The following is a 23,302-nucleotide window of genomic DNA, read 5'->3' as shown; positions in this document are numbered from 1 at the left end:
TTAACCAGAGAAATTAGAAAAAAACCCTGAAAAGTGCCTTTACATTGCGGTCTATGTTAACCGTGTGTTCCCTGTAAATATATATGTAAATTCTTGAATACACTACACATATTGACACATAAATATATATATCTCTGACGGCATCAGAACGAGGCTCCCATTGGAGCCTATAAAAGCGTGCTCTTGTGAGTGCGATGCTTCCCAGCAATGTGAACACGAGGTCGCATTCACATTGCACCCAATTCATAATACCAGAGCACATTAGCCCGCACTGGTTTTACAAAGTGGAGCACAAATATCGATTTAGCGAAAGCGATATTTTGTACTCCAATTATAATCTGGTCCATTATAGGGTATTTTCTTGCACTACATTTCAGTTATTCAGACCCAGTGAGTATTGTGCAACACAGAAGTTTGGAAATAAGCAAATGCCCCAATATATTGTTGTTTCACATGGAAGCTGATTTTTCTCTTTGTTTAAAACTCTTTTTCTTTGTTGCATTATTTTCTTCCTGCAAATTTTATAACTAGGAATAATTATACTATCAATAGCAACACCTGTAGTAAGGTCTTATTTCTGTCTTTTCTTTTCAGATGAGAGGGACAAAGTTCAAAAGAAGACATTTACAAAATGGATTAACCAGCACCTAATGAAGGTTAGTGTCTTATACAACTTTATTAGCTGATATGTGTAACTGTAAACTTAATGGGACTTTAATTGTCAGATAGAACATGCAATTAAAGTATTTTAAATGTACTTATTTTGTTATTTTTACTTTGTTCTTTTGGTATCCTTTGTCGTTGACTCATCAGATGTGTTAAGATAGGTCCCAAATCTTAGTGTAAAACAAAAAAGTTCACGCTGTGGCCAGTCCGTACAGTGATTGTAGCAGCACAAATGTAATATAGTGACTAGTGTACTGCATCACAAGGCTAGTAAACCAAACAAGTGTGTCAGGTAACAAGCTCTTTGCCCATTGGCTACTATGCTTATGACACATGTTGTGTACAAGAACCAAAATAAAAAAACTAGAGAGACTGAACAAGAGGTTGCTTTGGTGCTACAGATAGAGGAGGATAGTGCAGATTCACTTCTCATTGCAGGGAACAAGACAATTAGGATTGACATAAAATAAGCTTGTTCTGGGGCATTAAAAGAGTGAAAAAAAAGAGACTATGGGGCCTATCTATCTAGCTCTGTATGGAGCTTGACGCCCCGTGTTTCTGGCGAGCCTTCAGACTCGCCAGAAACACCAGTTATGAAGCAGCAGTCAAAAGACCGCTGCTCCATAACCTGTCTGCCTGCTCTGAAGGGGCGGACAGAGATTGCCACAATTCAACCCGATCAAGTACGATCGGGTTGATTGACACCCCCCTCACAAGAGCTGCAGGTGCAATGCTGAATAAGGAGAGCGTATTGCTCTCCGCATTCAGCGGGGTCTGTCGGACCTGATCAGCATTGTCGGGTCAGGTCTGACACACCTTTGTTAAATAGGCCTCTTAATGAGCTAATTTGTTTGTCACATGCACAAACAAAGCAATCAAATTCCTCACAACAAAATTATTATATAACATTTATATACAAAACAACCTGGACCTCTTATCCTAAATGTTGTCTTCTTTCTTCTTGTTCTCTCTCTCTCTCACTCTCTCTCTCTCTCTCTCATTTTCTCTGTCTTTTCTTTCTCTCTCTTCCCCCCTTTCTCTCTCTCTCTCTCTCTCTTTCTCTCTCTCTCTCTCTCTCTCTCTCTCTCTCTCTCTCTCTCTCTCTCTCTCTCTCTCTCTCTCTCTCATTTTCTCTCTATTTTCTTTCTCTTCCCCCCCCCCTTTCTCTCTCTCTCTCATTTTCTTTCACTCTCTTCCCCCCCTTTCTCACTCTCTCTCTCTCTCTCTCTCTCTCTCTCTTTCTCTCTCATTTTCTCTCTCTTTTCTTTCTCTCTCTTCCCCCCCTTTCTCTCTCTCCCACTCTCTCACTCTCTCTTTCTCTCTCATTTTCTCTCCCCCCCCCCCCCTTTCTCTCTCTCTCTCTCTCTCTCTCTCTCTCTCTCTCTCTCTCTCTCATTTTCTTTCTTTCTTTCTTTCTTTCTTTCTTTCCTACAAGAAGGGCCCATTAATTCCCAAGTGATTGCTATGAGAAGCTTTAGTGCTTTCTATGTTTTCTGGATTTGCAGCATGAACTTCATATTATATTACTGACATACAAAACAATACTAGTGGGTGTAAGACAAACACTTATAAACTAGGTCAAATAATACATAAAGGAACACATCAAGCATACACAAATAGGAGTTAAAGCCCCACACCTTTAGGGCATGTTACACCATCAGCAGCTGTATAGTTATTTACATTCTATTATTAATTTGCTAATAGTTGTGGGCACTTACAGGGACATTCTGGTGTAAAAATGACATGCTGTAATATTTTAGAGACATTTTTGCACTAATCTTGTCTTTAACTCCTTAGAAGATTAAAACACTTAGGTAAATATCCTTTCAAGAGCAGCAAGCTGGAAACTACGGGTCATTGGCGTAGGACTGCCGCTCCTTATTGACTCACAGGCACTTTCCTGCCCAGAAGCTACAATTCCCTTATGGAATCTTTCTAGGTGTTTAAACCCTGCTACACAGTAATGCAAACATCACATACACTAACTAATATAAGCAAGAGTGCCCCACTTATAATTCACTTGCAGATTTCAGGTGTTTAGATCTGGAGATGTTCATTTTGCTGCATCAATATGCAAGAAATCCCACCCACATGTTCCATGAACCATTTATTGAGAGATAAACAGACAAGCACGAGTCACAGAAGCTACTGCAGTCTGGTAAATACATAGATTTAGGTTTTGGAAGTACAGCTCTTTCATTCATTGTCCCAGACTGGGGTAACTACTGCTTACAGGCTGGACCCCTCCATGCTGTTAGTGCAGCTGCATACACACATAGGGGAAGACCTCTAATAAAGCGTCACAAATAAAGTTTATACAAGTACTGGGCAGCAGATATATCAGATAACATAGCCTTAAAGGGACAGTTTACTCAAAAATTTTCTCCCCTTTAATTTGTTCCCAATGATCCACTTTACCTGCTGGAGTGTATTAAATTGTTTGCAAGTAGCTCCTTTACCCTTATATTGGCATTTGAAATTGTTAATTTAGCATGTGGTATCCCCACCTATTCTGAAAGTTTGTGGCCGCGCGTACCAGCTATAGATAAGCTTTGTAAACACAGCCAGCAGAAGAAATTACACTCCCAGTGTGATAAAGCAGAGATAAGGTAATAAAATGTTGATTTTCCAATGTTCTCTCAAAGTATTGGTGATTGTTTTAAGGACAGATATAAGATAAAGAAGCAGGTATATGTGCACAATGTGATACAGTAATGAGATCTGATTATACCTACAAGCTCAACCTATTTTATTAGGCTGCGGCTTCAAAACACAAAATCAGAGCTTTAATATACAGAAATAAACCTTAAAAAGCTAATTTTCATAAATTTTTTACTCTGCAGTTGGTAAAAAAAGCAATTGTAAACACATTAAGGTAAAAACTATTTTACAGTATACTGTCCCTTTAAGCAGATTTTGTATGTGTTTATTATTATTACCAGGCAGTGATAAATACCCTGTCAGTAACAAACAGTACACAATAAACTTTTCAGTATCATTAAATAAAATACTATTACAGGTAGAAAACTGTTGGAATCGTTTGGATTTTGGAATATTTCTTATATTTGCATCTGTAAAATGGTGCAGTTTGTAGAGGGGATAGGACCAAGTGTAAACAACATCTTATGTCATTTAGGCACTATTTACATGTCATAATACAGCTTATACTGTAACCTAAAGGTGGTTTAATATCATTTTTAATACTTTTGTATACATAGTACCCTCAGAAATAAAGTACAGTACTGTAATCAGAAAGGTAAGGTTTGTTGTTTGAAATAAATATAGACTATTATTTGCATTTTAGAACACAAACACTAAACCAAAGACACAGACAGAGAAGATTGTGACTTACAGGCAGTGAAAAATTGTAATTATTGATACATTTTTTAAAATATTAATGAAAAATGTTGGATTTCAGAATAAGTTTGGATTTTGGAATTCTGGATTTGGGGATTTGTACCTGTAATGAAAGCACTGTCTTTTAAAGTAGAATTTTATAATTAAGTTACAGTAATTAAACTAATTAATATACCACTCACTTCCCTTCCATGCCAACCACTTTTGCAACACGACAATGGCACAATGAGCTAGCTGTCGTGGGGCCTGTGTGCCTGCAAAACATTTACATATCTCTGTACGATACTTTTGTAATATTAAGAACAAAGGGCGTTGTGTGTTTGTGCCCCTGAGTTGCAAGTTACTGTAACTAAAGATACTTTTAGCTGAACACTTTCTACAGTCATATACGTACATCTAGATATTTCCAGACCTTGATGACATAGTGCAGAAACATAATAGAGGAGTGTTTTTTAGGTTAGTCAGCAGACAGCTTTTTTCTAAAAATATGAACTATGGTGCTGTAATTGAAGAGGAAAACACAAGTTCTAAGCATTGGCAAACACAGTCTTAGTGAAGTCAGAAAAAAAACAAGTAGAGACATATCATTGTAAACCTGAGTTTAACAGGAGGATTTTAGCCAGACAGTGTATAATGCCATAGCTACAAAAACACTCTTTAGCCCCCATACAATTATATTATTTTGTGTGTGTACAACTTATATGTGGAGCTCTAATCTGGTCAGACTCACGTCTGTGTCACATCCACTATGTCACAAAATTAACAGTAACATTTTTAATAAGAGTATGAAAAACAAACATGTGGGCCGCCAACAGCTGAGTAAATGCATCCTGTATGTAATGATTTCATTTGTTGTTTAACAATGACGCAACAGCCTTATAATGATTAGATAAAGGATTTAGGGCCAGATAACAAGTGGAGCGCTATTTAACTGTGTTAGAAGTAAGCTTTTTGTGTGCGTTGTGTTGCTCTCGTATGATGAGTTGAAAGTCAAAAGTTATCGCTCATGCGTTTAACCGTCACGTGTAAAAGATGAACTTAGAATATGGAGCAAAAAAGTGAGCTAACCTGCATGAAAATATGAATATTTCACATTCCAATGTTCTTCACATAGCAGAATATGTTCTATTTATTAATAAATACATATTTCTACATATTTATGATTTTTTTTGGTACAGTAGGTATCTATAACTATATATACATAATTATATATACAGTATAGATATAAATACATATAGATATATATAGGAATACCTATTTAGCAATATATAAAGCATATTCTGCGCAGAACATTGGAATGTAAAATCTTTACAATAAATACACAGTATAACACATTATTAAATATGAATATTGCATAAATTAGATTTTACATGTTTTCATCAACTTAACTTCAAAGAGCTCCAATGCATATATATATATATATATATATATATATATATATATATATATATATATATATATATATATGTCCATATATGTGTACATATGTATTTATGTGTTTATATCTGTATATATGACTGTCAATACATATTTACACATATAAATACATACAGTATGTAAACATTTATAGACATACAGTATATATATCTACACTATAAACACGTTTGTAACGCGTCCGTCCCTGTCGTCAGTTGCGCGCACATTAGGGCGTGGCTGGCAGAAGTGAGCGGGGCCGTGACAAGGACTTGGCTAGGCGGGAGCGCTGGCAGTGCGTGTGTAGCACCGGGGGCATGACGAGCGTGGCCGGGGCCATGACTGGGTGGGAGCACGGGTAGGACCGCTGCAATAAAGAATATGGCCCATGTACACAGGCTTCACACCTCTAATATATATATATATATATATATATATATATATATATATATATATATATATATATGCGTGTGTTACCATGAATTTTAAAGTTAATATCATCAATCTTTATTGAATGTATTACAAATGGGTGAAGAAAACAAAAAATAAAAACAGTTGCCGCAATAATGTGCGAGTCTCTTAATGAAATGAACCCGCTAGGCTGAATAATATATTACATATATGCGGAGTCAAATCCACTGTTAAGAAATCAAGGGTCTAGGTGGATATCATTATATGTCTCCACTCTTAATGATTCTAGAGTGTCAGTGCCCTATGCAATACTAAATGAATCTATGTAGACTCCAATGAGATTGATTTTGTGACACTTATATAAGAAATAGGATACCCCAGTATGCTACTGTTGCTATCAAAGGTCAATGGATTCTGAATGCCTGTAACTTTGTAAGTAGCCTATATGGAGTATATAAAACCCTTATATTATAACGTATCTTGCTAGTTATGTACCTTAAAGAGATTGGAATATGCATATAACAAAATGGGCCCATTAAAATGTCAGAAGGAGGTGTGTTGCAGTTCTTGGTTTGTTTCAGAACTATCCCATATGAATTACATTACGATTCTATGGGATCTCGCTGATATGCAAATTATATACGTGCGCCCCTATTTTATAGTAAAAGAGCCTATGTTATTCCCAGTGCATAATCTAAATAAATTAGACTAGTTGGTTATATAATGGTTAAGAAATCTTAACAAGTAACTGAAAACATTTAGTGTGGTCAATAGAAGGGTTAAATAAAAACACCATATTATTGCTTTAAATATAGGAATATCCCATTCAACATAGATTGAGCTTTTCTACCAATCTGCACAATAACAAACTTTCGCCTAGATTACAAATTTTGCACTATAGAGGGTGCGAAAGTTGCGTTATTTCACCCCCCATAGCGCTGCCATTACAAGTTTCTGAAAAGCCTCCTTGTGCGTCCGATATGGTGGCGATAAGATCCATACCGCACAAAATCCAAGGGCTGTAAATATGTGCTTGTGCATGCTTTTCCCATAGACATCAATTATGAGAGTTAGAAAAAAATTTAACACCTGAAGTGCGGAATGAAAAGCTCCGTAACGCAACCCCATTGATGTCTATGGGGAAAAAAAAGTTACGTCCAAACCTAACACCCTAACATAAACCCCAAGTCTAAACACCCCTAATTCGCTGCCCCCAACATCGCCGCCAGTAATAAAAGTTATTATCCCCTAATCCGCTGCCCCTGAGATTGCCGACACCTAAATAAAGTTATTAACCCCTAATCTGCCGCTCCCGACATTGCCACTACTAATAAAAGTTATTAACCCCTATTCCGCCGCTCCCTGACATCGCCACCACTAATAAAAGTTAATCCCTAAACCTCTGGCCTCCCACATCACCTTCACTAAATAAACCTATTAACCCCTAAACCGCCAAAAAATAACAAACAAAATTATCAAAAATAAAAACAATTACACCTAATCTAAAAGCCCCATAAAAATAAAAAAGCCCCCCCCACCCAAAATAAAAACACCCCCTAGCCTACAATAAACTACCAACTACCTTTTGTAGGGCATTGCCCTAAAGAAATCAGCTCTTTTACCTTGAAAAAATTACAAAGACCCCCCAACAGTAAAACCCACTACCCAACTAGCCCCCAACATAAAAAACCTAACTCTAACAAAAACCTAAGCTACCCATTGTCCCTTGCATTCCTATTGGCTGATTTGATTCAATGAGCCAATTGACTGATTTAAATAGCCAATAGAATTTCAGTAGCTCTCATCCTATTGGCTGATTTTAATTTCAAGAATCAAATCAACCAATAGGAATGCAATGGACGCCATTTTGAAAAGGCTCCCTTGCATTGAAGATCCAGTGTACGGCGGTGACCATATGAAGAGGAAGCTCCGCGCTGTATGTCTTCAAGGATGGATCCACTCTGCGCCGCCAGGATAAAGATAGAAGACACTGCCAGGATAAAGATAGAAGATGCCGCCTGGATGAAGATAGAAGATGCCGCCTGGATGAGGATGGATGACCGGACTTCAGAAACTGTGAGTGGATCTTCGGGCGTTAGTGTTAGGTTTTTTTTTAAACATTTTTTAGGTGTTTTTTTTTTTTTAAAAAAGATTATGGTTTGGGCTTTTATAAAAGAGCTGAATGCCCTTTTCAGGGCAATGTAAAAGAGCTGAATGCCCTTTTAAGGGCAATGACCATACAAATGCCTTTTTCAGGGCAATGGGTAGCTTTGGTTTTTGTTAGAGTTAGGTTTTTTTTTATTTTGGGGGGTTGGTTGGGTGGTGGGTTTTACTGTTGGGGGGTCTTTGTATTTTTTTAAAGGTAAAATAGCTGATTTCTTTAGGGCAATGCCCTACAAAAGGCCCTTTTAAGGGCTATTGATAGTTTATTGTAGGCTAGGGGGTATTTTTATTTTTATAGGGCTGTTAGATTAGGTGTAATTGTCTTTATTTTTGATAATTTCGTTTGTTATTTTTCGTAATTTAGTATTTTTTATTTTATGTAATTTTAAACTTAATTTTTTTTAGTAGTGTTAGTTTTTTTAATGTGTAATTTAGTTTTTTTAATTGGTAGTTATTTTAATTTTAGCATAATAGTTTAGTATAATATTTAGTTAGGTTAATTTATAGTTTAAACTTAGGTTTTTTTAATTTCACAGGTAAGTTTTTATTTATTTTAAGATGGGGTATTGTAATTTACTTTAGTTATGAGTTTTGTGAAACATTTTTGTGGCGCAAAACTCATAACTACTGCTCTCAGATAGCGGAATGGATAGTGTCGGTATAGGCTGTAACGCAAGCATTTTAGCCTCATTGCACAACTTGTAATCCCGGCGCTATGGAAATCCCACGCAAAAACGTCATTTTTTTTAGTGCGGCAGGCTAAAATGCTTGCGGTATAGCTATACCGACAAGACTCGTAATGGCTGCGTTACTGTTTTTACGCTGAAAATGGCAATTTTTTCAGCGTTAAAACTGTAACGCATAACTCTGAATCTATCCGTTTGTTATTCATAATATGGTAACATGTAATTGACATAATGAGTTTTATTTATACCAGGCAGAATAAGTTACTAGTAATTACCACAAAGGGTGTATCAATATCATGTAGTTATATTAGATGCTTTTTGTAGCAATCTTAGAATACTATATTTAAACCTTTATAACTGTTATCTTAAAGGGATAGTAAACACCAAAAATGTTATTGTTTAAAAAGATAGATAATCCCTTTATTTACCATTCCCCAGTTTTGCATAAATTACACTGTTATAGAAATATACCCTTTACCTCTGTAATTACCTTGTATCTAAGCTTCTGCTGACTGCCTCCATATAACATAGTAACATAGTAGATGAGGTTGAAAAAAGACCGAAGTCCATCGAGTTCAACCTATACAAATCTAAAATATATACAAAAAGCTCCAGTTAATCTTAAATAATCCCACTAAAAGGTGACCCATTTAATACTAGCAATCATATCCATGAATTTTGTTTATAGACAGAAATGTATCCAAACAATTTTTAAATGTATCTAGGGTTTTTTTTTTTCTAAAGAAAATAGACCTAGCCTCTCCTCATAGCTTAAATTCTCCAATCCCCTTATTCGTTTTGTGGCCATTCTCTGAACTTTTTTCTAGTTCTGCAATATCTTTTTTTGCGATCGGTCCCCAGAACTGCACTCCATACTCAAGGTGAGGTCTTACCAGGGCTTTATATAGTGACAGAATTATGCTTTCCTCCCTTGAATCAATGCCTCTTTTAATACATGCTAGTATCTTATTAGCCTTTGAAGCCACTGCCCTGCATTGTGCACCCATCTTTAGCTTGTTATCTATTACTACCCCCAAATCCCTTTCCTCCTGTGTTTGGCTAAGTCTTGTCCCATTTAAATAATAATACGTTGCCTGCTTATTTTTACTTCCAAAATGTAGAACCTTGCATTTTCCCGTATTAAATCTCATTTTCCATTTACCTGCCCATACTTCTAATTTTTGCAGGTCCCTTTGTAACGAAAGTTCTTCCTGCGCTGACCTAATGACCTTACTTAACTTAGTATCATCTGCAAAAATAGAGATGTTGCTATTTAATCCTTGCTCCAAGTCATTTATAAAAATATTAAAAAAAATAGGGCCCAGTACTGATCCCTGGGGGACTCCACTGATTACCTTTGTCCAATCTGAGTATGATCCATTTACTACTACTCATTGCTCCCTGTCTTTTATCCTGTTATTTATCCATTAGCTAACATTTTCAGCTATTCCCATTCCCTTAATTTTGTGCATTAATCTCTCATGTGGCACTGTATCAAACGCCTTTGCAAAATCTAAGTATATCAGATCAACTGATTCCCCTTTATCTATATTTTTACTTGCTTCCTCATAGAATCTAATTCGATTATTTTGATGTGATCTATTTCTCCTAAAACCATGCTGATTAGAACTCATAATCTTGTTTACACGAATATGCTCATCAATATAATCCTTTATAATCCCTTCAAATATCTTCCCCACTATTGATGTCAGACTAACTGGTCTATAGCTTCCTGGATCATCCCTACTTGCCTTTTTGAAGAGTGGCACCACATCAGCTAATGCTAATGAGCATAATGAGTCTTGAAAAATTTAAGAGTAGAGGTTTGTCTATAACAGTGCTAAGTTCCCTTAACACCCTTGGGTGTATTCCATCTGGGCCTGGAGTTTTATTTAAGTTAATATTATCCAATTTGTTCCTGATATCCTCTATACATAACCCAGTTAATGGTATGGGCTGGCATGTTCTAATTTGTTCCAAAGTATAATCCAATGGTTCCTCTCTTGTGTATACTGAAGACAAAAACTGGTTTAGTATCTCAGCCTTCTCCCTGTCACTGTTAATCATGCTACCCTCCACGCATTTTAACCCCTTAATGACCACAGCACTTTTCCATTTTCTGTCCGTTTGGGACCAAGGCTATTTTTACATTTTTGCGGTGTTTGTGTTTAGCTGTAATTTTCCTCTTACTCATTTACTGTACCCACACATATTATATACCGTTTTTCTCGCCATTAAATGGACTTTCTAAAGATACCATTATTTTCATCATATCTTATAATTTACTATAAAAAAAATTATAAAATATGAGGAAAAATTGAAAACCCCCCACTTTTTCTATCTTTGACCCCCAAAATCTGTTACATATCTACAACCACCAAAAAACACCTAAGCTAAATAGTTTCTAAATTTTGTCCTGAGTTTAGAAATACCCAATGTTTACATGTTCTTTGCTTTTTTTTCAAGTTATAGGGCCATAAATACAAGTAGCACTTTGCTATTTCCAAACCATTTTTTTTTCAAAATTAGCGCTAGTTACATTAGAACACTGATATCTTTTAGGGATCTCTGAATATCCATTGACATGTATATATTTTTTTTTAGTAGACAACCCAAAGTATTGATTTAGGCCCATTTTGGTATATTTCATGCCACCATTTCACCGCCAAATGCGATCAAATAAAAAAAATTGTTCACTTTTTCACAAATTTTTTCACAAACTTTAGGTTTCTCACTGAAATTATTTACAAACAGCTTGTGCAATTATGGCACAAATGGTTGTAAATTCTTCTCTGGGATCCCCTTTGTTCAGAAATAGCAGACATATATGGCTTTGGCGTTGCTTATTGGTAATTAGAAGGCCACTAAATGCCACTGCGCACCACACGTGTATTATGCCCAGCAGTGAAGGGGTTAATTAGGGAGCATGTAGGGAGCTTTTTGGGGTAATTTTAGCTTTAGTGTAGTGTAGTAGACAACCCCAAGTATTGATCTAGGCCCATTTTGGTATATTTCATGCCACCATTTCACCACCAAATGCGATCAAATTAAAAAAAAACGTTAAATTTTTCACAATTTTAGGTTTCTCACTGAAATCATTTACAAACAGCTTGTGCAGTTATGGCACAAATGGTTGTAAATGCTTCTCTGGGATCCCCTTTGTTCAGAAATAGCAGACATATATGGCTTTGGCGTTGCTTTTTGGTATTTAGAAGGCCGCTAAATGCCGCTGCGCATCACACGTGTATTATGGTTAGCAGTGAAGGGGTTAATTAGGTAGCTTGTAGGGAGCTTGCAGGGTTAATATTAGATTTAATGTAGAGCTCAGCCTCCCACCTGAAACATCAGACCCCCTGATCCCTCCCAAACAGCTCTCTTCCCACCCCCACCCCACAATTGTCCCCGCCATCTTAAGTACTGGCAGAGAGTCTGCCAGTACTAAAATAAAAGCTATATTTGTTTTTTTTTGTTTTGTTTTTTAAAAAGCATATTTACATATGCTGCTGTGTACGATCCCCCCTTAGCCCCCAACCTCACTGATCCCCCCCAAACAGCTCTATAACCCTCCCACTCTAACTTAATGGGCGCCATCTTGGGTACTGGCAGACAGTTTAGAAGAAAAAATGTTTTTTTTTTAACATTTGTTAAACTTTTCTGTAGTGTAGCTTCCCCCCACACAAAACCAACCCCCCACCCCTCCACGATCTCTTTTTGTGCTTTTGCACAAACAAGATTAGGCCACTTTTATTAAAACATTTTCCGTAGTGTAGCGGTTCCCACCCGCTCCCGCCCCGTCCACGCGCCCGCCACCCTCCGTGCACGCTTGCGCGTCCGTGCGCGCCCCCGACGGTCCTGCCCCCGATCCCGCCCCCCTTGACGTCACGCGGCACACCGATGGCCGCCCACCCGCCTCCCAAGGCGGCTCCCACCCGCCTCCCAAGGCGGCTCCCACCCACCAACGATACCGGCTCTCTCTGCATCGGATGGCCATGTAAGGTTATTGCAGGATGCCTCCATATCGAGGCATCACTGCAATAACCGGAAAGCAGCTGGAAGCGAGCAGGATCGCTTCCAGCTGCTTTCCACACCGAGGACGTGCAGGGTACGTCCTCAGGCGTTAACTGCCTTTTTATTGAGGACGTACCCTGCACGTCCTCGGTCATTAAGGGGTTAATGTACCTATATTGTCCTTCTTAGATTTTTTTCTACTTATGTACTTAAATCTTATATCTCAGATCTTTTGACAGACTTTCATTTCAGGCAATTAGTGCTGACTCTTAAATAACTCCACGTGCATGAGCACAATGTTAGTTATATGAAACACGTGAACTAACGCCACCTAGCTTTGAAAAACAGTAAAATGCATTCAGATAAGAGGCGTCCTTCAAGAGCTTAGAAATAAGCATATGAGCCTACCTATGGTTTAATTTTCGACTAAGATTACCAAGTGAACAAAGCAAATTTGATGATAAAAGTAAATTAGAAAGTTGTTTAAAATTACATGTCCCTATCTGAATCATAAAAGTTTAATTTGGACTTTACTTTCCCTTTAATCGCTTGTTACTCTGTATAATGATAAATTATTGAACTCAAACCATAGCTGATAACCAAGTAGACTGCTGAGGGAGACATAATTCAAAGAACAAAGCAGAAGACCCCTATAAGATTGTGTACCCCTCCCTTCCAGGATAACCCCATTTCCAAATAGAAACAGCCAGAGCAGGACCGGCTCAAATTTTCAACATTCACATACAAATAAGTATATTGCTTGCACCCATCTACTCTTAAACCACCCTTAGCATATTTCGCCATACACTGGCTTTTTCAAAAGTAGAGTCGCCGCCACTTCCGCTGATTTTTATTTGTCATTCTCGTCAAAACATACCTCTTCTCATTTGTATGTGTTATAATGAGTGTAACTGCGCTTTGTAATGTATTTCTGATGTGTTTTGTGACACTTTTTTGTTTCGCAGAACAGTTAACCAGAGTTCTGAGGTTGCGCTGACCCAACGTGCGTTAACTTCAATTGCACTCAAAAGATCGCATTTACTTTAAACTTGTAATACAAGTGAAAAACCTGATGCGTGCAAACACCTGCGATAAACCCCTTATCACTCGCACGTGACTGTTAGCACTCCACTTGTAATCTGGCCCTTAGTCTGTTACACATAATTAATGTGACCTTCAGTAGATTATTCTATAACATATATGGACTTGAACAGTGTTTTCACTGGATCAAGGGATTTTGGGTAAGGTTATGCACTCATATCTTAGTATACGTTACATTTTTGCTTACATTGTCTGTTTATAACCCAGACTTAGATCGTATGTCAGTGCAGTGTTACTTTAGGCAGCTATAAAGCAGAGTAAGGATTGGAAATAACGTTAAGGGAAATCACGTGGACAGCTTTTTTCGATCCTGTTTAGATCTCATCAACATGATAGAACAAATTATGATGAGTATTTAAAGAAAACAAGCAATGCAGTTCCTTCTCAGTACATTACAAAATTTAGACCTACAATGAGCTCTATCCCCCAGTGGATTTGGGAAGCATTGCAAATGTAATGTTTAGATCAGTAAAGGGACAGTAAAGTCAAAATGAAATGCTCACGATTCAGATAGAGATTGCAATTTAAAGCAACTTTCCAGTAGATTTTTATCATCAAATTTGTTTTGTTCTTTTGGTATCCTTTGCTGAAGAGTAAACCTATGTAGTGTCACACTGTCGTGACTTGAGTTCTTCGTAGAAGTACAGTTAGACGTCAACTGTGGTGTGGCCAAGTGATCCTATTCCCTGTAGTTTAGAGTAGGATTGAAGCTGCTATGTAGCAATGAAATGATTATGAAGACAATTGTGTCAATTGAATAGTAACTACTTAGTAGCATTTATTAAGAGGTTAGGTCAGTTCTGATTTTAGCTTTGTAATGTATGTAAGCTTGAAGAAAGGGAGTATGTATATGTGACAAGCCCAGATCAGGTTGCAATATACTTTGGATGGAGGATGATTAGAAAGATAATGAACTAGTATAATCTATTAGGAAATTTTTCACAGGATGAAGATGGCTGAGGCTTATTTCGGTAGTCCGTTTAGTAAGCAGTGTATGTTATGCATATGCAGCTTTACCTCTGCTGCAGTTAAACAATCCAATGGGGAAGTGAGGAGCGGGGTCTGACAGCATGTGTATGAGCGGTTCCCCTGAGACCAGCAAACTATCGCCTAGATTACGAGTTTTGTCGGTAATGGTGTGCAGTGCTAACAAGCAGTTTATGCTCACCGCTCACCTACAGACAGCGCTGGTATTACGGATTTTTACAAACCCGGCGTTAGCCGCAGAAAAGTGAGCGGAGAGCAAAATTTAGCTCCACATCTCACCTCAATACCAGCGCTGCTTACGTTAGCGGTGAGCTGGCTAAACGTGCTCGTGCACGATTTCCCCATAGGAATCAATGGGGGAGAGCCGGCTGAAAAAAAAACTAACACCTGCAAAAAAGCAGCGTAAAGCTCCTAACTCAGCCCCATTGATTCCTATGGGGAAATAAAAGTTATGTCTACACCTAACACCCTAACATGAACCCTGAGTCAAAACACCCCTAATCTTACACTTATTAACCCTAATCTGCCGCCCCCGACACCGCCGCCACCTACATTATACTTATGAACCCCTAATCTGCTGCCCCCAACATCGCCGACACCTACAGTTTATTTATTAACCCCTACTCTGCCGCCCCCAATGTCGCCGCCACCTACCTACAGTTATTAACCCTTAATCTGCCGCCCCCAACGTTAAAGTTCTTAACCCCTAAACCTAAGTCTAACCCTAACCCCCCCTAACTTAAATATAATTTAAATAAATCTAAATAAATATTACTATCATTAACTAAATTATTCCTATTTAAAACTAAATACTTACCTATAAAATAAACCCTAAGCTAGCTACAATATAACTAATAGTTACATTGTAGCTAGCTTAGGATTTATTTTTATTTTACAGGCAACTTTGTATTTATTTTAACTAGGTACAATAGTTATTAAATAGTTATTAACTATTTAATAACTTCCTAGTTAAAATAAAGACAAATTTACCTGTAAAATAAAACCTAACGACTGAATGAAGGTTCCTTTAAGTGACATCATCCAAGATGGCGTCCCTTCAATTCCGATTGGCTGATAGAATTCTATCAGCCAATCGGAATTAAGGTAGAAAAAATCCTATTGGCTGATGCAATCAGCCAATAGGATTTAGCTCACATTCTATTGGCTGATTGGAACAGCCAATAGAATGCAAGCTCAATCCTATTGGCTGATTGGATCAGCCTATAGGATTGAACTTCAATCCTATTGGCTGATTGCATCAGCCAATAGGATTTTTTCTACCTTAATTCCGATTGGCTGATAGAATTCTATCAGCCAATCGGAATTGAAGGGACGCCATCTTGGATGACGTCACTTAAAGGAACCTTCATTCAGTCGTCGGCCGTCGGATGAAGAGGATGCTCTGCGTCGGATGTCTTGAAGATGGACCCGCTCCGCGTCGGATGGATGAAGATAGAAGATGCCGTCTGGATGAAGACTTCTGCCCGTCTGGAGGACCTCTTCTTCCCGGCTTGGATGAAGACTTCTGCCCGTCTGGAGGACCACTTCGCCCGGCTTCGTTGAGGACTTCGGCCCGGTTGGGTGAAGACTTCTCAAGGTAGGGTGATCTTCAAGGGGTTAGTGTTAGGTTTTATTAAGGGGGGATTGGGTGGGTTTTAGAGTAGGGTTGGGTGTGTGGGTGGTGGGTTTTAATGTTGGGGGGGGTATTGTACTTTTTTTTACAGGTAAAAAAGCTGATTATTTTGGGGCAATGCCCCGCAAAAGGCCCTTTTAAGGGATATTTGTAATTTAGTATAGGGTAGGGCTTTTTATTATTTTGGGGGGCTTTTTTATTTTATTAGGGGGATTAGATTAGGTGTAATTAGTTTAAAAAACTTGTAATTATTTTATTATTTTCTGTAATTTAGTGGGGTTTTTTTTCGTACTTTAGATAATTGTATTTAATTGTAGTTAATTTAGGGAATTCATTTAATTATAGTGCAGTGTAAGGTGTTATTGTAACTTAGGTTAGGTTTTATTTTACAAGTAAATTTGTCTTTATTTTAACTAGGTAGCTATTAAATAGTTAATAACTATTTAATAACTATTCTACTTAGTTAAAATAAATTCAAAGTTGCCTGTAGAATAAAAATAAATCCTAAACTAGCTACAATGTAACTATTAGTTATATTGTAGCTAGCTTAGGGTTTGTTTTACAGGTAAGTATTTAGTTTTAAATAGGAATAATTTTGTTAATTGTAGTTATTTTATTTAGATTTATTTAAATTATATTTAAGTTAGGGGGTGTTAGGGTTAGGGTTAGACTTAGATTTAGGGGTTAATAACTTTAATATAGTGGCGGCGACGTTGGGGGCGGCAGATTAGGGGTTAATAAATGTAGGTAGGTGTCGGCGATGTCCGGTTCGGCAGATTAGGGGTTAAAAATTTCATTTTAGTGTTTGCGATGTGGGGGGGGGCCTCAGTTTAGGGGTTAATAGGTAGTTTATGGGGGGGGGCCTCAGTTTAGGGGTTAATAGGTAGTTTATGGGTGTTAATGAACTTTTAGCACTTTAGTTAAGAGTTTTAGGCTACGGCGTTAGACCATAAAACTACTGACTTTAAAATGCGGTACCAGTCTTGACAGGAGAGGGTCTACCGCTCACTTTTTGGAAGACTCGTAATACCGGCGCTATGCAAGTCCCATTGAAAAAATAGGATACGCAATTGACGTAAGTGGATTTGCGGTATTTTCGAGTCTGGCCGAAAAAGTGAGCGGTGAGCCTGTCATTTCAAGACTCGTAATACCAGCGGGCATTAAAAAGCAGCGTTGGGACCTCTCAATGCTGCATTTTAAGGCTAACGCAAGACTCGTAATCTAGCAGTATGGATTTGTGGACAGGCCTTTGCTCCGTTGATGACGAATATTACTGTTTATCACGGAGGTAGGTTTAAGTAGGTAAAATTCAGATGAGCAGATAAAGTGCAGATATATACAAGTTATGCTGTTATTGACACAAATAGGAAGACACATAATATACAGGAGATTCTCTTACTGTGTAAGCATTTGCACAGGCACACCCCCAGCCAGAAGACTGTAGACTTCAGAACGGAACCGCTTCAGACACAGTAACAATTAATTCCAGAAGTCCAAATGGAGAGAGGTACGAAACAGTGGGTAGAGGTGCCCGCTTCTTAGCATAAATCTCATTGCCTAGGCTATGGCAGAAGCTTGACGGTATATCCATGCGTGAGAGAGAAGAAGTGTTTGGTTTATATTAGGATGCAGGTGTCTCATCCTAGAGTGGGAAGATTAGTCTCAAAGGTAAAGCACTCGTAATGTTACATATTAGCTGATAGGAGTGTGCCCATGTCTCTTGTATTCTATGGCAGCAGTGTTTGTCAGAAGGCTAAAAACACAAGCACACCCCTGAGCTCACCTAGGATTACCCTTTAACAAAGAATACCAAGAGACCTAACAACAATTAGTAATAGAAGTAATTTGGAAAAAAAACCCAAAAACCTCATGCTCTATCCAATTCATTTAAAGGGACATGAAACACAGATTTTTCTTTTCTTTCATGATTTAGATGGAGCATGTGATTTTAAACAACTTTCCATTCTAATTCTATTATCTATTTTGTTTTGTTCTTTTGGTATCCTTTGTTGAAAATGATACCTAGGTAGGCTAATAAACTGCTGATTGGTGACTGCACCTATATGCCTCATGTTATTGACTCACCCAGTGCGTTACCTAGCTTCCAGTAGTGCATTGCTTCTTCTTCAACAAAGGATACCAAGAGAATGAACCAATTAGATAATATAAGTAAATTTGAAAGTTGTTTAAATTTGTATTTTCTATCTGAATCATAAAATATTTTTTTGGGATTTGATGTCCCTTTAATTTTCATTTTGACTTTACTGGCCATTTAAGCTTTTAATTTGTTAAGGGAGTCATGTAACGCTTAACTACTTGGATGCCAGCAGGGTGTAGCACCATGAACAGTTGATGTTATGAGGTTAATAAAAACTTTTGTGTTTGCAAGAATTAATGTCAGATTTATTTGAATTCAAGGATTTATCATGGAGTCTTGTTTTCCATAATTGAATTTCCATTTTCTGCATTTGGGTAGGATGTAGACTGAACAACAACTGACTACTGTTGCATGGCATTTCTATTTATAGTGTCTGAAGAATGTATTTTGATATAACATATCTAGCTTTAATTAAACTTTCTTGAAGAGAAATTGTTTGGTCATATCCACGTCTGTTTAGTGTTATTTTTTATGAAACTATAAGTCTTAGCTGTTTAGCCTTCTGGCCCACTCAGCAACAAGAGACGGAACTCGGAGTTGTTTTAATTTAGGCATTCTAATGTTAGATTTATGTTGATCTATGCCCCTTTTTTATGTATTTTTTTTCCCTCCATACAAAAGACCACAAGTACATTTCAGCACATACATGGGAAAAAGAACGTAGAATCTCTTGAATTCTATGGTTTTACGCATAAGGACATAATAACAATCATCTGGTCCTTAGCAGGTCTTAAAATTAGGTAAATACAACGTCAGATGAACAACAACACATGACATATTACACTGTGTCATGAATTATTTAACAAAAATAAAGCCAAAATGGAAAAGCCATGTGTGAAACACTAAGTACACCCTTACTTCTTCCATAGGAATTAAGAGGCTAAGTAGCAGCCAAGTGCTGCTAATCAAATGTCCTTGATTAATTAATAATCAGCAAGTGTAACCACCTCTATAAAAGCTGAAGTTTTAGCAGTCTGTTGGTCTGGAGCATTCAGGTGGGTGTTAACACAAGGCCAAGGAGGAAAGATTCAGCAATGATTTTAGAGAAGCAATTGTTGCTGCCCATCAATCTGGGAAGGGTTATAAGGCCATTTAAAAACTGAGAAAGATTATTCACAAGTGGAAAACATGCAAAACAGTTGCCAATCTTCCCAGGAGTGGACGTCCCAGCAAATTTACCCCAAGTTCAGACCATGCAATACTTAGAGAAATGCAAAAAAAAAAAAAACAAGAGTTACATCTCAGACTCTACCGGCCTCAGTTTGCATGTTAAATGTTAAAGTTCATGACAGTACAATTAGAAAAAGACTTACAAATATGGTTTGTATGGAAGGGTTACCAGGAGAAAGCGTCTTCTTTCTAAAAAGAACAAGGCAGCACAACTTAGGTTTGCAAAGTTGCATCTGAACAAACCACAGGATGTCTGGAAAAATGTCCTTTGGACAGACAAGACCAAAGTGGAGATAATGCACAGCGCCACATTTGGCAAAAAACAAACACAGCATTTTATCACAAGCACCTCATAGCAACTGTCAAGCACGGTGGTGGAGGGGTAATGATTTGGGCTTGTTTTGCAGCCACAGGACCTGGGTACCTTACAGTCATTGAGTCAACCATGAACTCCTTTGTATAGCAAAGTATTATGAGTCAAATGTGAGGCCATCTGTCCAACAGCTAAAGCTTGGCCGAAATTGGGTCATGCAACAGGACGATGAGCCCAAGCACACCAGCAAATCTACAACAGAATGGCTGAAAAAGAAAAGAATCAATGTGTTGCAATGACCCAGTCAAAGTCCAGACCTCAACCCGATTGAAATGCTATATCAGAACCTTAAGAAAACTGTGCATAAACAAATGCCCGAAAACCTCAATGAACTGAAGCAATGTTGTAAAGGAGAGTGGGGCAAAATTCCTCCACAATGATTTGAGAAACTGATAAAAGTCATACAGAAAACATAACTTTATGTTATTGCTGCTAAAGGTGGTTCTACAAGCTATTAATCATAAGGTGTACTTAGTTTTTCACACATGGCTTCTCCATTTTGGCTTTATTTTTGTTAAATAAATCATGACACAGTGTATTATGTCGTGTTGTTGTTCATCTTAGGTTGTATTTACCTAATTTTAAACATAAAAGTTAGGTAAAACAATATAAATTGTAAAACCGAGGTTAGCACTAAATCACCAAACGCTACCATATTGTATACGACTATTGTTACCATGGAGACTGGTTATTAGAATCTACTTTTGATACATGTGATCTGGAATAAAGTTTGATACATAATATATCGAACTTTAACCCCTTAAGGACCAGCGACGTACCCTGTATGTCGCTGGCCTTTTTTTGGGACTTAATTGTTTTATAGCGCGGTCTTGCCACCAGCGTTGAGACTGCTCTATTCCACAAAGCCTGCTGGAGGGAGGGAATTCATAGCGTGTTCTTGCTAGACTTGTACTATTATGTCCTGAAAAAACCCTGAACGACCAGTGACATATAGGGTACATTGTGGTCATTAAGGGGTTAAAATAGGATTTTCTGCTCAAATAATTGAGGGAGAGTCTCTTTTAGTGCACTAATAACTTTTCTTGCTATTTTGGATTCAGTACATACGCGCGCACACACACACACTTCTACTTGTTATATATTTTGATGATTTTGAAAAACTTTGTTGAGCTGTGGCCTAAAGAGTCTCTCTGAGGGCCTGATGATCAAAAACTCGCCACCATGGAGAGAAATCATGTAAAATCTTTTTTTTTTTTTTTTTTTTTTAGATCTTATATTGTAATATATGAGTCTCTCCTTCAGACACAGAACCCTACATACTGAGATAAACATTTCTCAATTTAACATTTGTGTTTCTAAAGTTCTTTGAGGGACCTTATACTGACACGACCTCTTAGATCATATCGCCTCAGCAGATCAGATCATTACACACTGTCTCCTGTAGTCCCTTATTAACCATTACCAATTTTTTCCCTACAGTAAATTCCTTTTTAAATAAACAATTGTGTGTTTAAACCCCTGCAAATGAACACATAGTTATAGTCAGCTCCAGAGCAGCAATGCACTTTTGGGATCTCGCTGAGTACATATGTGAGCCAATAACAAGAGACACAGTGCAAAGCTAGCTCCCAATAGTGTAGATATGTACATATACTTTTTCAACAATGGATACCAAGACAACAAAGTAAACGTGAAAATGAATTTAAAAGTGTCTTAAATTGAAAAGCTCTATTTGAATCAAACACGTTTCAATTTGACTTTCCAAAAGACCTTCTTAACATTTTTTCCTGCCTGTGCTGACTGCTGTAATTTAGTGTAAACCTCACATGATATCAGTGCCACCTCAGATCCTTCTCTATCAGCATGCCGCTTGTATGTGTTTATAATGTCACTGTGTCACCTGCTGTTAAATAGGTATGATTTACAATACCTGCACACCAGCACTGGCCACTGCTAGCATTTTTAAAGCAATAAACAAATATATTGTAACCTCACAGATAGCTGGAATCAGCCAGTTGCAGTGAAGAACACAGAGTTGCAAATGGGGATATGTAAAGGACTGGTCATTAATGAGCAAGTGTGAGCCACAAGACACCTCTAGATTACTGTGTTTATTCAAAATACATTGCTTTAAAACCATTAAGTAACATGTTTATTGTAATAAAGACATCTGTATTGCAATAATACATTACCATATTAGTCAGTAATAAATAATAAAAGTCCTGCTTACATATTTTGCTGTTTTTATAACTATAAATTTACCTGCACAAATTATTGTATGTAGATTTGCTGATTACTACAGTGCTATACTCAGTGTTAGTGCAGTTCTATACTACTTTTATCCATAAGCATTCAACTGTTTGTCAACAAAGCTTTCAGTAGTGTTTGTATTTGTTTATATGATTTACATCAGCTTTATTTCATAAAATACTAGTGTCACAGATGCACTAGTATTTACTTTATTATTTTATTGGCTGATTGAGTGGTCTGCAACATATTGCAGATTAATACATTGTTGCGTTCACTCTGGTAGCCTAATTGTTTATAATATCTGTTAATTTTAAATAAAAATATATGAATTCAGATTGTGATCAGAAGGAGTTTGACAGACTGCAATAAACGTTTCATTGTTTTACCGTTTCTACTGTGCTTTATCATTAAGTAGCAGCAGCTAAATATTAGCCATAATAAATATATAGAACAATACTGTACTAGGTCTTGGTATCAGTATTCATTATTTGCCTAGAGTACTGAGAAGTTAAGTATAGATCTTGACATTACCGTATTAGTTCTAGAGAAAAATAAATTGTAATCTATAACTCTTAGTGGAAACAAAAAATCAGAATGTTTTGTGTTATTCGCCAACACAGTCCAAAAGCTTAAATAATAATTTTAGCTTGTAACCAAATATATTTATTTTGCAACACAAGGATTAAAATGGGATAATAAATATGAATTTGTATAAAGGTTCTAAGTAAACCCTGGAAAATATTCTGTACGTTAGTGTGTTAGTCTCACCCACTAGGAATACCGCTCCCAATGTTTAGGACTTAATTCATGTTTTATCCTGTCAGGATTTCAACATGTGGCAGGAACATTCAAGGTTAACAATAAATTGCTTAAAGGGACTTTGTGTTTTTTTTTTATATGCAAATAATTTTTATTTTGAAACTTAGATATTGTAAAAACAAGTGTACCATGAAACACCCTCTTTT

General features: G+C 37.2%; 1 protein-coding gene across 1 annotated transcript in view; it reads left to right on the top strand.

The window, feature by feature from the left end:
- Positions 1-23,302, top strand: part of LOC128656482 (dystonin-like) — a 958,955-nt gene that overhangs the window by 186,186 nt on the left and 749,467 nt on the right. Inside the window, 1 exon segment of the mRNA XM_053710402.1 lies at positions 595-656. Within this exon segment, the coding sequence (XP_053566377.1) occupies positions 595-656 (62 nt within the window).

The sequence above is a fragment of the Bombina bombina genome, chromosome 4 (assembly GCF_027579735.1).
Source record: "Bombina bombina isolate aBomBom1 chromosome 4, aBomBom1.pri, whole genome shotgun sequence".
Taxonomy (NCBI): Eukaryota; Metazoa; Chordata; class Amphibia; order Anura; family Bombinatoridae; genus Bombina; species Bombina bombina.
This window is presented reverse-complemented; position numbering and strand designations above follow the sequence as displayed.